Source organism: Gossypium arboreum, chromosome 4 (genome assembly GCF_025698485.1).
Source record: "Gossypium arboreum isolate Shixiya-1 chromosome 4, ASM2569848v2, whole genome shotgun sequence".
NCBI classification, from domain to species: domain Eukaryota; kingdom Viridiplantae; phylum Streptophyta; class Magnoliopsida; order Malvales; family Malvaceae; genus Gossypium; species Gossypium arboreum.
This window is the reverse complement of record NC_069073.1, coordinates 21062343-21075959: the sequence shown is the minus strand read 5'-3', so window position 1 is coordinate 21075959 and position 13617 is coordinate 21062343. Positions and strand designations below refer to the sequence as shown.

Below are 13617 nucleotides of genomic sequence, written 5' to 3'. Positions count from 1 at the left end.
TAATCATATCCAATGACTCAAAATCAATCCCAAAGTTAGAATATCTCTTCAAATAACATTTCTACTAATAAATGCTTGATAAATGATCAAAATGTCCTTAGGTGGCAAATTTATCAATTTATTCATTTTTAACTTTTAACACAATCTCTTTACAAGAATATGTATTTATCAATTTAAAAATCTCATAATTCACATTTAACCTTTAATAGTAATTCTTCAATGGTAAAATTACACTTTTACCCTTCTACAATTTAGTTTCTATATTTTTAAATCTTTTCCAATTTAGTCCAAAAATGATTTCCCTCACATAAGTTATTTCCATTCCAAATAATCAATAATAACTTGCATTTTCTCTTCTTGGTAAAATTTTCATTTTAGTCCTCTAGCTTTTTAAAATTACAATTTGATCATTTTCCCAATTTTCACATCCATAATTTTCTACTTTGATTTCCATCTCCAATGTCAATTTGGTTCCTTATAAATCCAGTTTATCTAATCCAATTTTAAATTTTCTCAGAATTCACTAAACACGGTTCTTGCAATAATACTTGATGTAGTATCGAAAATTTTGGGATGTTACAATCATCATATTTAAAATGGTAGTGGAGGTGACAACTTGGGTATTAATGGTGATTGTTTGTTGCTATTCACATTCTCGCCATAATAACAACTAGTGTTTGCTTTTGTTGTCGGCAATGGTGGCTTACAGTTGTTGGCCTTGGTCGTAGTTAGGGATGTTCAAACTTCGATTAAAACCAAATTAACCAACCGAATTGATCTAATTCGGTTAATCGGTCGTTTAAAGGTTTTTTAGAATTTTGATTAATGGTTAATTCGGTTTGAAACCAGGTAATTAATCGCATTAACCGAACTTAATAAATAATATTGTATATTATAGGTATTAGGCTATTAATAGTTTGGTTAATTCGATTAATTCGGTCAAATGAAAATTATAAATTTATTTTTTATATGTTTTATACTTGTTTTAAGAAAAAAAAATATCTAAATTTTGGTTAATTTGGTTAACTGACCAAATTAACCGAAATATTTTGGTTCAGTCATGTTAACAATTAAAGGATTAAAAAGTTCGGTTAATTCAATTAATATTAGTTCGGTTCGGTTAACCGTTTGAACACCCCTAGTCGTAGTTCGTCTTCTTGACTTAAGTTGAGTAGGGGTGTTGGCTGTTTAGGCGGGGGTGTCATCGGTGAAGATTGAGTATTTTTCTTCAATTTTGATATAAACAATGATGGTGGAGGTGGTGGTAAGGTGCACGAGGAATTGAATGAATTCTTTTGCTTTTGTTGCCCTTTGATTTGAAAAGATTGTATTTTTGAAAGATTGTGGATGGTGGCGGAAGCTATAGCAGAAGATGTGGTGGTGATAATGGCGGCATAATGGAGGTGGAATAAAGGGGAGGGAGGAGAGGAGAGGTGAAGATGAAAGAGGGAGCGAGAAGATGAAAACGAAGGAATTGAAAAGGAAGAAGATAAAGATGGAAGGGGAAGAGAGAAAGAAATATAATAATTTAATTTAATTTTTATTTAATATTTAATTTTTAATTTAAAATTTTTATATAAATAAAAATGTCATGTGCCAACTCTTGCCTAATTCAAAGGGTGTTTTTTATAACAGTAGAAAATAGTTGGGGTCATAATGGTTATAGAATTAAAATTTAGTACTTGATCACAGTTTGAGGGCTTACCATTCAATTAAGCCTTTAGTAGACTAGAGTGCTAATTTTTAAATTTGATTGTTTTTAGTTTGATTTTAGATGTTTATTTTAACGAATGAAAATCTAGAGTTAGTGAACACTTAATAATTACAATGACAGCCTCATAATCTGCTTGTATTAAGAAACAAAAGCTATAGTATCAAACTATTAATATTATTCAATACAACTTTTGACAAGTCCCCTTATATCCCTAAACAAGTACCTAATAGTCAATATAAATTTTAATTATTCTGATTATTTGATTTCGTAATGAATTATAATCGTATCTTCTTTGAAGAACCATATCAACTCTTGCAAAATACAAGCCATGTTAAGAGTAAATTCAAAAGTAGGATTTGCATAATCCTTTTGGGGTTTAAGTATATCAGTTTATGCCAACACCTTTTCGCTATTGTCAGTATGATAAATGTCCGGTCCAAGTTCATGATTTTGCTTTTGCTTTTGCTTTTGATTCCTCCCTTGTATTCATTTTCCTTTGCTCAGCCTACCAAGCCAACATTTGGTTTTCTTCCATATTTCCATGACAAAAGAAAGTTGACAATTACAATAACAGACAGTTCGTATAGTAGCACTACACACACACACACACACACACACACACACACACACATTCTTCAACCCCAGCTTACCCTCCATATATATATATAATGCCTTTAACAAGATACAAACAACACAAGGAAACCAATTAGTATGTTTCATGAGGGAACCCATAAATAATAAGAACAATATATTTTACCACAATGAAAGGGAAAAAAAAAAAAAAAAGTCCTTCCGACACAAGGGTGCATATGATCAAGTTTGAATCAAGAACTTGCACTGCAATGCTTTTACTCATATCAGCTTAGCTTAGCTACAGCTACAACAAATTCAAAAATGCCTACAACTTTAGATTGTCACGAACCGTAAGCAAATTAAATTTTATTCAAAGCTCATTATGAAGAGGTTCAGGGTCTCTACCTTCCCTGAAATTTGGGTGAAAAACAGAGAAAAACCCAAGCACAAAATAGAAGCTGACATCAAAGTCAATCATGGAACAGTAACTGCTTATTTTTCCCACGGCGGTATCAAGATATGCACAAACATCAGATAATTTCTCATCTACAAAGTCAAAAAACCTAAGTCGTAAAAATTGGGAGTACCAAGGTTCATGAAGAAACTCCATACGGGAGCAGTGCAGCAGCCACAATTCTACCTTCCTCATTCAGTATGTTGTAAGTAGATGCAGCATTTCTCTGCAACAGGAGAACAAATTCTGAGCCTGAAGGTTGTGATCAAAGTCAGTTCCTATTGGTGCTTATAGTTTCAAGCATTGACTATAAACAAGTATTAAATCACTTCCATCAATAATAACCAGCATTTCCGCACATGCATTAATCAAGACAAAATATAGACAGAAGTTTTTGGAAGAGAAATCAAACACAAAACACAAGGATAAATATGTACGTGGGTTTCTAACAGATTAATGCAAAAGAGCTCTTTAATCAGGCACATTGACACGGAGATATGATTGACAAACTGGTGCTCAACCTGTCTCTAAAGCTTGGACAAAAGAGAAATAGAGAATAGCCTTTTAGTCTTCTTTCACATGAGAAAGCCTAAATTTGATGCTCCAAAATTTAGGGTAGTAATTTAATTAGGATTTTCAGAAAAACACATAAATGAGAAGCCTTCAACCTCAATCATGCAAGGGATAGAAATAGATTGACAAGCTGGGGATGGAAGGTCCATTTCTGCCATTTGGAAAATTAGTGATATTCAAGCAATTACAAACACAAAATTTCAAAACTAAGTTGTCAAATTTAGGTATCAACTAAAATACTCCAATGAAAATGACAATACCGAGTCTAAGGCTTCCAATTTCATGCCAGTAGATCGGATGAAGCGTCTGAGTTCCGGATCTACAGGTTCAATGTACCTTCCACAGCCAAGAATCAAAATTTCTAAAATAAACAAGAGAGAAATGCTTCATGAGAATCAAAACTAGAAGAAAAGAAAAAACAGAAGTGCATGTAAAATCAAGCTTAATTCTATAGTCTAACTGCATTCGGAAATTATTCTCAGCTTCCTTAGGTTCTCCAGGTACAACAGGAGGTGACACTACAGAAATGCTAAACACAAGCAAAATAATGCTGATCATGCAATGAAATACCCATTATTATTCCCCGCTCCCAAGGCTAAGGGCCATGAGCGTGCATCCCTGCATTAAAAGTTCTATTTTAATTCCCAAGTGAATAAAACTAGAATTAGGTCCACAAGATGATTGGTCAATGGGGATGCATCATCGATACACTTTTATCAGGTATTGAATTTGTTCTTCACACACATATATATATATTATTTGAGGTCTCACCTGGAATAGGTCGTATAATTTGAAAGATGGATAAGCTGCAAAAAGTACAATAAAGACGAAATATGAGATGGGGAAGAGACCAAAAGTTGGAAATTTTCATTTTTATATAGTGGGGGGACAAATATTAGTCAATCAAGCCACCTGAAACTTAAGCATAATGAAGAGACGGCACTAACCCAAGAGATTAGGAAACATAAACTAAACGGTGAAGCTTTTCAAGAATTCCATGGTAGGATAAATTATGTAAATAGGTAAAGTGAAGAGAACTAATTCCACCAATGGAGATAATATAACAGACATAGTTAATTTTAGACTAATTAAGAAAGCATACCAGAAAAGAATTGAAATGAAGCAAATACCTTTGGGGAGTAATTTCAGAAAATTTACGGGAGCCCCAAGAAGTGACCAAATTTCCCACACAAAGCAAGCTGCCTTCATAGTTGATACCGTTCACAGTGAATCCTGTTTCCGTATATCTGCCAAATCAATTAAGAAAAAAAAAACCCAGATGAAAATTAAGGCGAGTGTTGAAGAAAAGGAGTTGAAATTTCTGTTTTACATAAGTGAAGGAGAAAAGAGGAAAAACCGTTGGAAACGAAGCTGGTCATCGGGAACATTGTCGATGAGATTGATCTGATCGTAGAGAGAGAAAGCGCGTCTAAGGGAGGGCAAGGCTGGAGTTCGAGTCACTGTTGAAGAAGCCGAGTCCTTCCTCAGGCTCCTCATCAGCTTTGGCAGCGTTTCTACTGCTCTACCTCTCACCGCCATCTCCTTCTTCTATCTATCGATGTTCTTCTGCTGTTCCGTCCGCTGTCTCAAGTCGCCACTTTTTACCCAAACCCCAGCCCACCCATATAACAGCGACGACTGCGTTTCGCTTTTTTGGGTAAACTACATCCAAGGTTACTAAACTATTAGAAAGTTTACATTTTGATCACTCAACTTCAAAAAATTACAAAATGATCATTGAACTATTGAAAGTTTTCATTTAAGTCACTGGGCTGTTAAGTTTTTCCTTTTAAATAAAGTTCAGTTAGCAAGCTCCAAGCATTGATTCAACGATCAGTATAGTGGATAGTACCCATTGGCAAGTAGAAAAACATATAGTCGATCTAAGTCAATTTGACGATAAGTGTTAGAGATCATAGAAGAAAGTTGTTTGGATTTTGGTTTACAAATTCATAACATTCAAAGTTGTTTCTTAAAAAGAAATTGAATTGTGGAAGAGAGATGATGAGAGCTTTCTATTGGTATAGGCGGTGCGAACAAAGAAGATCATACAATAACAATTTTAATAGTTTAGTGAGCTAAATGAAAACTTTCGAATAGTTTAATAATCATTTTATAACTTTTTAAAATTGAGTCACCAAAACATAAACTTACTAATAGTTTAATGCCATTAAACGTAGTTTTACTTTCTTTTAAAGATAAACTCTTTTTTATTATCTAAATTATAGAATGCTATCTATTTTAGTCATCGGTTATTAAGGGTAACATAGATAAAAGTGATAATTATAAAACTATCATAATAACAAGTTTGACCATCAACATTTGCACATTTGTGTTAATTTTATCTTAATTCTAAAAAAAATTATTAATATTTATACATTGTTTAATTTAATCTAATTCTAAAATTACAAATATTATAAAAGATTAAAAGAAATAATTTTAAATTTCAAAACTTATAATTCTAAAAAAAATTGTTATTTTCTATTTCCTCTCCATTTTTTTTCTTCTCTCCCCTTACTCTTCTCTTCTTCCTTTCCATTGTTATTCATGTTCTTCATCAAAACCCAAAATCCAATATTTGATAAAACTATCACTCGCAGGTTACTGACCATCGGTCACTAGCAGTGGCTTAAGTCTAAAACACATCCCTAAACTCGTTTTTCTTCTTCTTTCCAAATCTGACTAGTGTTTTTATCAAAATTGGCCCTGATTCCTTTAGAGCTACGCTCAAAGTCTTGAATTCTCTTTGCCCAATCTCCAAATTCGATAATCAAATTGGCTTGAAATTTAAGTATATTACTACACCCCCATGCTTCATTTTCACCATTGGGAACTTCAAAAAAAAAAGGCATTGGCTAACCTTAACAAAGGTTGACTTTTGTGTTTTTGTTGTGGTGTCTTTTTCTTCTTCTTTCGTTCTCACTTGATTTTAAGGTTTCTTTTTACATTTGTTTGTTTTAACAATATCTATGAAGGATTTTAAATCATTAAGTTCAAATTTTTGCTTCTAAAAATGTGTAAGCTATGGCATGATACAATTTATCTTTAAAACTGATGTTAAATTAGTAAAAGGCAAATTACATGAATAGTTTGATGGATTGGTTTTTGAAATTATTTTACGAAAATTGAGTGTTAAGAGAAAGATGGTGGTCTTAAGCTACAAACAAAATTCTATTTGGATCAAAATTGTTAAGCTTGAATGGCGTTTGAATTAGTAAAATTCTATTGATAATTTTATAATATTTTGTTCTTTTCCAATTGTTGAGTAATTTTCTCTGTCTTATTAAAGAAAATATTTGTATATTTATACATATTATCACTGTTCATAATTTAACTCCATTATTTATGGACTTGACACTTTTATTCATTGGATTGACATTTTGAGCAGGCCTTGAACATGTTCAACACGTGTACCGTTTTGGATTGCCTATTAGACCTTGTGGCCCTCTACATGCGAATTCCTTGGTATATGCGAGCTTGAATCACAAACTCCCCTCGGCTCATGTGAGTTGATATCGCAAGCTCCACTGGCTATTCTTTCATTGTACGCCTCATACATATCTATCTGGTAGGGCTTAGCCGAGTTGCAGGCAGGCTACCCGGATCTCATTCGGGTTTCCTGTTGGTGATTATTGGTATATAACACCCATGTTATGTTAGATACCAATTGTTAAGGTGTTTTCTGTTTGGATCTTACAAAAGTTTTAACATTTTTCTTGTTATGATTCATGGGAAGGTTTTGTAATATGTCATTTTAGAGTTTACTCCGAGTATATTTTGTATAATTTTCTAGAATTAGGATCAAATTACATATTGTGTAAACTTTGAGAACTAAACTTTTAAAAATTAAGATCAAATTGACACAAATGTATGAACGTGAAGACTGAATTTGTTATTATGTCAATTTTTATAACTATCATGACATTTTCTGTTACTTAGTTAACTTGTTGACAAAAAAAAAAAAAACAAATACATTATTGAAGTGACCATTTTGTAACTTTTTATAGTTATGTGACAAAAAAAGAAACTCAAATATGGTTAGATGATTTGCAATGTAGCTTACCCATTTTTCTACACATATATATTTATCTATCTATATATGTACTACAACTATAGATATAATTTATAGTGAATATATATAAAAGCACTAAGTTTGGAAAAACTTTTGAACTTACAAGAATACTCTTTATTTTCCATTATATTACGAATTCATATTTCAAAATAAAAAGTTGAAGTAAAATAAAAGTTATGATAATTACATATTTAAAATAATTATAATTTAATTTACAATTATTAATTAAAAATTGTGCTAACTTTAAAATAGAGTTGTTATTTGAATAGAACTCTAAGCATAAAATATTAAAAAATTCTGATAATTATGGTTATAATAAATAATTATAATTATAATTATAATTACAATTACAATTATTAGTTAAAAATTTGGAGGTAAAAAGTTGTGCTAATTTTATTGATGTAAAATGTAGTTATTACTTAAATAGAATTCTAAACATCTTAATTATCACTTAATTAATATTAAAATTAATTATATAAATTAGTTATAATTTTGAATGATGTTACTTTTTACTATATTATATGTTGAATATGTTAAAATGCTTAAAATGCTTAAATTATAATTTAAAAATTTTCTATTATAATATTTGAATTGATAACTTAATATATTTTAATTATATTCTGTAATTCAAATAAAAATATTATTTTACATTAGTTATTCCATTAAAAGCTTAATATTAAAATAATTTGATTAAATATTAGATGTATAACATCACATGCAACACATGTGACATTAGAAACTAGTTTATATATATATATAAACACTGTGTTTGAAAAGTTGAGAATACACTTTATTATTTATTGTATTATTGAATTGATTTTTTTTTAAAATAAACTAATAATTGAATGAAAGTTGAATTTTAACTTATCGAGAATAAATAATATTAATTTAATTATTAATAATAAAGCAATAAGATTTTTTTCATTAAAATAAAGAAAACTTGTATGATTTCCCAAATCATTTTTCTTAAAAATTATTTACTAAAATATATATATTTTTTTGGGAATACCTCGACAGTCATTAGTGTGTAGGGTTTTAATTATTGATTTTTTTTTTTGGGATGAGAGATGAAACAAAGAGAGAGAAAATTGACAAACAATTCTAAGTTAGGACCTCGACACTAAGTGTGAGTTTGGATGGGCGGTGCGTTTACCTGCGGTTAGTGTAAAAATAGCGGTGGCGGTGAGATTAGATACTGTAACGTGAGATAAAAAGTAAGCTAAACACACCGCACCGCACCGCCGCCCTAAACAAAGCCTGAGACTCGTCATGTTTAGTTTAACATTTTGACTTCTTTTTTATTCTACAATTGTTGACAATAAGCTCTGTTTTTTCCAGTGGAAGAAATTTTAAAAAGCTTCAATATTATTACTGCGCGTGATTTCATGGCCACCAGCAGCCAAAGAAAGTGAAATTCAGTCATATGTTCCACAAAAACACAGTTATAGTAAACCAATCTCCAAAGAATCTGAACCATGTTTATAAAAATCTGAAAGCATTGCTGAGGAATTATATTTATATTGGATTCAAATGCGGGCTCAAAAAGAAATACAAAAAAGTAATTGCTCACGTTCAATAATCAAATGCACCCACTCACCGCTCATATCTTGGCCAAGAACAATATCTGAACAGCCATGCATATTATGATGCTATGTGATGGGAACAAGAGGAAGGCAGAATTTTCAGCTGAATTTGGTGAACCTGAAAGAGAGAAAAACTATAGTTAAACATCCCACTGATTTTAAAAAAAAAAATTAATGATAAAAAACGTGAAAAAAAAAAAAACCTGGAAGACAAACAAGTGGATTGACATGCTGGCCGCAGCGTCCAGGCAACTCTTGAGCTTGTGTCACATTTATGCCTACCTGCTCAGTTTGTCTGCTACCCTTGTTGCTTATCATACCACACAAGCATTCTGGTTGGGATTTAATCACAGATTTCAGAGGATCGCAGCAGCTATCTGGCACATCTGCATCATTTCCATTAAGATAATTCAGGCAGGGAGCAATCTGGTTTAGGCATGAGGAGGAGCTCTGCCTCTGCCTCTGACTCTGACCCCATCCCACCACCATCAAATTTGCCACAATCACTAGTATAGTTACAACGTACGCCCTAAACTGCTTCATCTCTCAAAATCCAGCTGATCTGGTCTGCCTTTAATTTCCCAACACTAGCAGACATTTATACAACACTCAAGTTTTGGAGTTGGTGATCTAACTTCTGCCGTGCTATTAGTTGACTCTTACCTTGGGACTTTCAGTTATCAGACCAAGTGCGACATTTGAAGTTGAAGGAGGGCGGCAGTGGCCGTTGGATAGGTACAGCTAACTTTAAACCACTAAAAAGCGACCATTTATGGTAATTAGACCTTGTATGTAAGCAATGAAGCCTAACTGGGCATCACCTGACGCAGGGCATAAGAAGAACCCAGATGCGTGCTTGGTTCGCCTAAGCGGGCCAATAGTACATGTTTACCGTGCCATTGCCAAGTCTTGTTAATAATGAAATTAAAAATATATTTAAAACAAAAATATTCGTTTTAGCATTTTATGGATTTATAATATCTTTATTTTATTATAATTTTATCATGAATTTCTTATAAAACTTCTTTGATTAGTTTAGCATTTTATAAAAATCTTAAATTTGCGTATCTTATTCGTAATATATAATTTATAATTTGATACTTAAATTATATATTTTTTCATTTTGGTGTTTAAACATATTTTTTGTCATAAGTGGTATATAAACTAATTTTTTCTCAAATTAATATCTCTGTTAGTTCAACCGTTAGTTAAATTATTAAGTCTATAAAAAATTAATTAAAAATTATCATGTCGCAAAAGAAAGACAAAAAATATTATTTTTCTTTATGTATGCATGTATTTATGAATGTATGTAGGTATGAGTTCGCATTTTTTACTTCATTGTTTTGATTAAGGTTTTCAGAATTATATGGATGGTCGAATTAATCTGACCACTAGTTTCTGATTTGATCAATTCAATTAGTTGAATCAAATAAATTATTAAAAAATTAATAAAAATAAAAATATTTGAAATAGAGAAAACCGGTCGAACTGACTGATTCAATGATTTTTTAGCTTGATTCAACTGGTTTGTATCTGTTCATGGATCAATAGGTTCAACTCCTATCTCCAGACTAATACCTCAACCAATTATTGGTCCAGTCAATCTGATCAGTCAATCCAATCCGGTTTTAAAAACATTGATTTTGATCGATGTAAATAACATTTTTGATCCTGTTATATTGAGAAGCAGACGATAAAGTTTGAAAAAAATTAATCACCAATGTCTCAACCTCAAGAGGGAGAATTTCAAGTATTGTTGGCATTGCCAAATATTATAAAAGCAGAAAGAAAAAATAGAAAAAATAAAGAGCGAGAAATAATGTAAAAGAAAATAAAAGAATTAATTTTTTTTAAAGTTTATATCACGTAATTGTCTATTATTGACTAGAATTTTTTTTAACAAATATAACATTTTGGTGTAAAATGGGCAACGCAAGGACAGTTTAAGTACTATTTGTGATTAAAAAAAGTTTAATTACAAACTTGGGGAAAAAGTGCATAGCTTAGCTATTAATTCGCCGATTAAGCCTTCTTTTTTTTTTTTTAAATTGAAACGGTTTCACTAATTATTGGACTATCAAAGATACCAATTTTTTAGATTAACGGAGGTATCAATTTTTAAGTTCAAATAATCTATTTTTAAAATTGAGAATGGATAAATTAAAATACTAAGGGTTTGTAACAACCCTAACCCCTCTCCATCGTTGGATTAGGGTCACGGGCATTACTAACAAATCAAAACAAATAATCAATCATAATCAGCATGTAAACTAACCATTAACATTATAATATATAGGGGTGGTCACAACAATCTAATACTTTCATACTAGAATCTTATAAAATTGAATGACGAATCGTGCTATGCAATGCTAAACTTGGTCTTCCACTGTCTACACTCTTATCACTATTTATCCCTTCTTGAATGCTAGAAGTTGGTTACATACAAGACTATTCCAATTATTTGCATTAGAGTATTGGGCCATACTCCGACTATTTATTTTATTTATCTTCGATGATGTTAGTAGAATGCACTTAATTTATATATGTTAATCCATTCTAATTCAGCGTAAATGTTACTCTTACAGCCCCTATTTCGAGTCTATGGGACCCTAAAAGTAGTTTAAAAACAAATAGGGACTAATTTGGAACATTTTTGAAAGTTTAGGGTCATTTTTGAAAATTCCTAAAACAAGGAACACACGGCAGTGTGGAATGCCCCAGCCTATGTGACTTTCGAAGTTGGGACACACGGCCGTGTCCTAGCCCATGTAACTCACTGACTTAAGACACATGATCATGTCTCAGCCCGTATCTTTGCTCATGTAACTCACTGACTTGGGTTACACGCCCGTGTGTGACACACGGTCGTGTGCACCTAAAAGTACCTTAAAACTCAAGTTTACCATTTCCTACTTGCTTGAGAACTAAGCAACTCAATTACCAATCATTTAACCTACTCAAAACACGATTAAGCATGCTTAAAACGAGCTAAAACAACCTATTTTAAGTGCCTAACCAATGTCCCTCGTTAGTACCACAAATTATATCATCAAACACACTAGCAAAGCAATCAACCATTCAAGCTTTCCTTCATGCCAAATTTCACCATAATTAGACTAACATTTAGCTATTAAGCTACTAAACTTTAAACTAACATATACCAAAATATTGAGCTAAGCTATTATACCAACATAGCCTCATTCACTACCATATTTACATATGATCATCATTTCATTAGAAACTAAAATAACATCACATTAACAAACCAACTATCAACCAAGGACTTCCTAGGTACATGCCATTACAAAATAAGATATCACCACACTTGAGCTCAGGATTTGTTATTTGACGCTTAGTCAGCGATAAGTCAAACAGTACCTAGCCTGAGCACAGAAAACAAAATCGCACGCTAAGTATAGCTCAATGGTATTTCTATAATCCGAACAATTTAACTTAATATGTGTAATCAAAATGTGAGAATGTAACAAGAAATGTCATGCATTTATGTTTCAAATCGATAATAAAATTTTCTCATTCTTTATTACATCCACTAAATTCCACATGTTCAGGTATATATATATATCAATGGCATTTCATATAACTTTTGAATACATCAACTCATGCAATGGCATGATTCATCTCTTTAATCAATATTTGAATTCATTTCAAGTTTCACATCTCATTTCATCATTCCATATTTCATTTCTCATCTTTTCCATTTCAATATCAAGCACATTAATTATTATTTTACTTTCCTTTATTAACACGACTTAGACTCGGACGGATATATGGATCCAACCAATACACTAGTTTGGCACCCAACGTCTCATTGGATAAATCCAAAGTAATAACTGTGCCCGGTGCTATATAAATTGACACCCAGTGTCTCATCGGTTAAACCGAAGCAAATTGGCACTCAGTGCCTCATCGACTCAAGGTCGAAGAAATCCCTGAACTTTTCTTATCCAATGGCATGCCATCTATATTCGACTTAGCTCGAAATAGTTAATAGGGTTCAACTTCACTTTCAAATATATCCAATGTCCAATTCTCATATATGCACATTATCACATATAAACATATATTCAATTCAATCTTCATATATTCAATAAATTCATAATATACCAAATTAGTCCATTTCAATCGACTATGAATTCAATTCAATTTCAAAGTACAAAAATACTCACCTCAAATGCTTACCATATGCAACAGTTCAAAATGTAATAATTTATAACTTAGTTTGGATTATAGAAACATAAACTGTGAATTCCAATCTATTCGGCGTCGATTTTATCTTTCCCCTTTTTACTCAAGGATTCCGGTACGACGTTAGCTACAAAATAAAACAATTAAAATATATTAAAATTGCACAACTCAAAGTCACATTAAATTTCAATTTTCACACTATGTTTTGCTTATTCTTTAATTTAGGCCCTAAGCCGAGACTAGTTTTTAACCTTCACATATAACTTTATATTTTTATACTAATTTCACTGTAAACTATATTTAGCTTCCTCTTTTCCAATTCGACCCCTTAATTCTAATTTTTTTACAATTTAGTCCATATTGCTCAAAATCAACAATTTATTCCACAATTTAGTTATGTTGTAACACCCCTTACCTGTGTCCAACACCGAGACAAGGT

The 13617-nt window shown here is 31.5% G+C and overlaps 2 protein-coding genes across 8 annotated transcripts; both read right to left on the bottom strand.

The window, feature by feature from the left end:
* Positions 1 to 1952: 1952 nt before the first annotated feature.
* Positions 1953 to 4940, bottom strand: LOC108458119 (uncharacterized). 7 transcript variants are annotated; one of them, XR_008281752.1, is made up of 6 exons: positions 4672 to 4940; positions 4445 to 4561; positions 4086 to 4120; positions 3575 to 3675; positions 2875 to 2993; positions 1953 to 2242 (listed from the first exon to the last, which is right to left on the bottom strand). XR_008281752.1 is itself a non-coding variant. In XM_053027249.1 (6 exons), exons 1-5 carry the CDS (start codon positions 4851 to 4853, stop codon positions 2881 to 2883), a joined length of 522 nt encoding a protein of 173 aa, XP_052883209.1. In that variant the 5' UTR covers positions 4854 to 4940; the 3' UTR covers positions 1953 to 2242; positions 2875 to 2880. The 7 variants fall into 7 exon arrangements, 5 of the variants coding, with proteins under 5 accessions (XP_052883209.1, XP_052883210.1, XP_052883212.1 ...); XR_008281753.1 differs by having other exon boundaries at positions 1953 to 2219; XM_053027249.1 differs by having other exon boundaries at positions 2875 to 2967.
* A 3924-nt stretch (positions 4941 to 8864) lies between these two features.
* On the bottom strand, positions 8865 to 9542 carry LOC108460092 (non-specific lipid transfer protein GPI-anchored 30). Its single transcript, XM_017759465.2, has 2 exons — positions 9173 to 9542; positions 8865 to 9087 (listed from the first exon to the last, which is right to left on the bottom strand). Exons 1-2 carry the CDS (start codon positions 9510 to 9512, stop codon positions 8987 to 8989), a joined length of 441 nt encoding a protein of 146 aa, XP_017614954.2. The 5' UTR covers positions 9513 to 9542; the 3' UTR covers positions 8865 to 8986.
* Between the last annotated feature and the right edge of the window lie 4075 nt (positions 9543 to 13617).

Excerpts from the sequence above, each read along its gene's own strand:
- LOC108458119 (XM_053027249.1), bottom strand. The coding sequence starts at position 4,853 with ATGGCGGTGAGAGGTAGAGCAGTAGAAACGCTGCCAAAGCTGATGAGG. Across the intron at positions 4,121-4,444 it reads TCTGAAATTACTCCCCAAAG|CTTATCCATCTTTCAAATTA; the intron begins GTATTTGCTTCA and ends TACTTTTTGCAG. Across the intron at positions 3,676-4,085 it reads AATTATACGACCTATTCCAG|AAATTTTGATTCTTGGCTGT; the intron begins GTGAGACCTCAA and ends TGTTTATTTTAG.
- LOC108460092 (XM_017759465.2), bottom strand. The coding sequence starts at position 9,512 with ATGAAGCAGTTTAGGGCGTACGTTGTAACTATACTAGTGATTGTGGCA. Across the intron at positions 9,088-9,172 it reads TCCACTTGTTTGTCTTCCAG|GTTCACCAAATTCAGCTGAA; the intron begins GTTTTTTTTTTT and ends TCTCTCTTTCAG.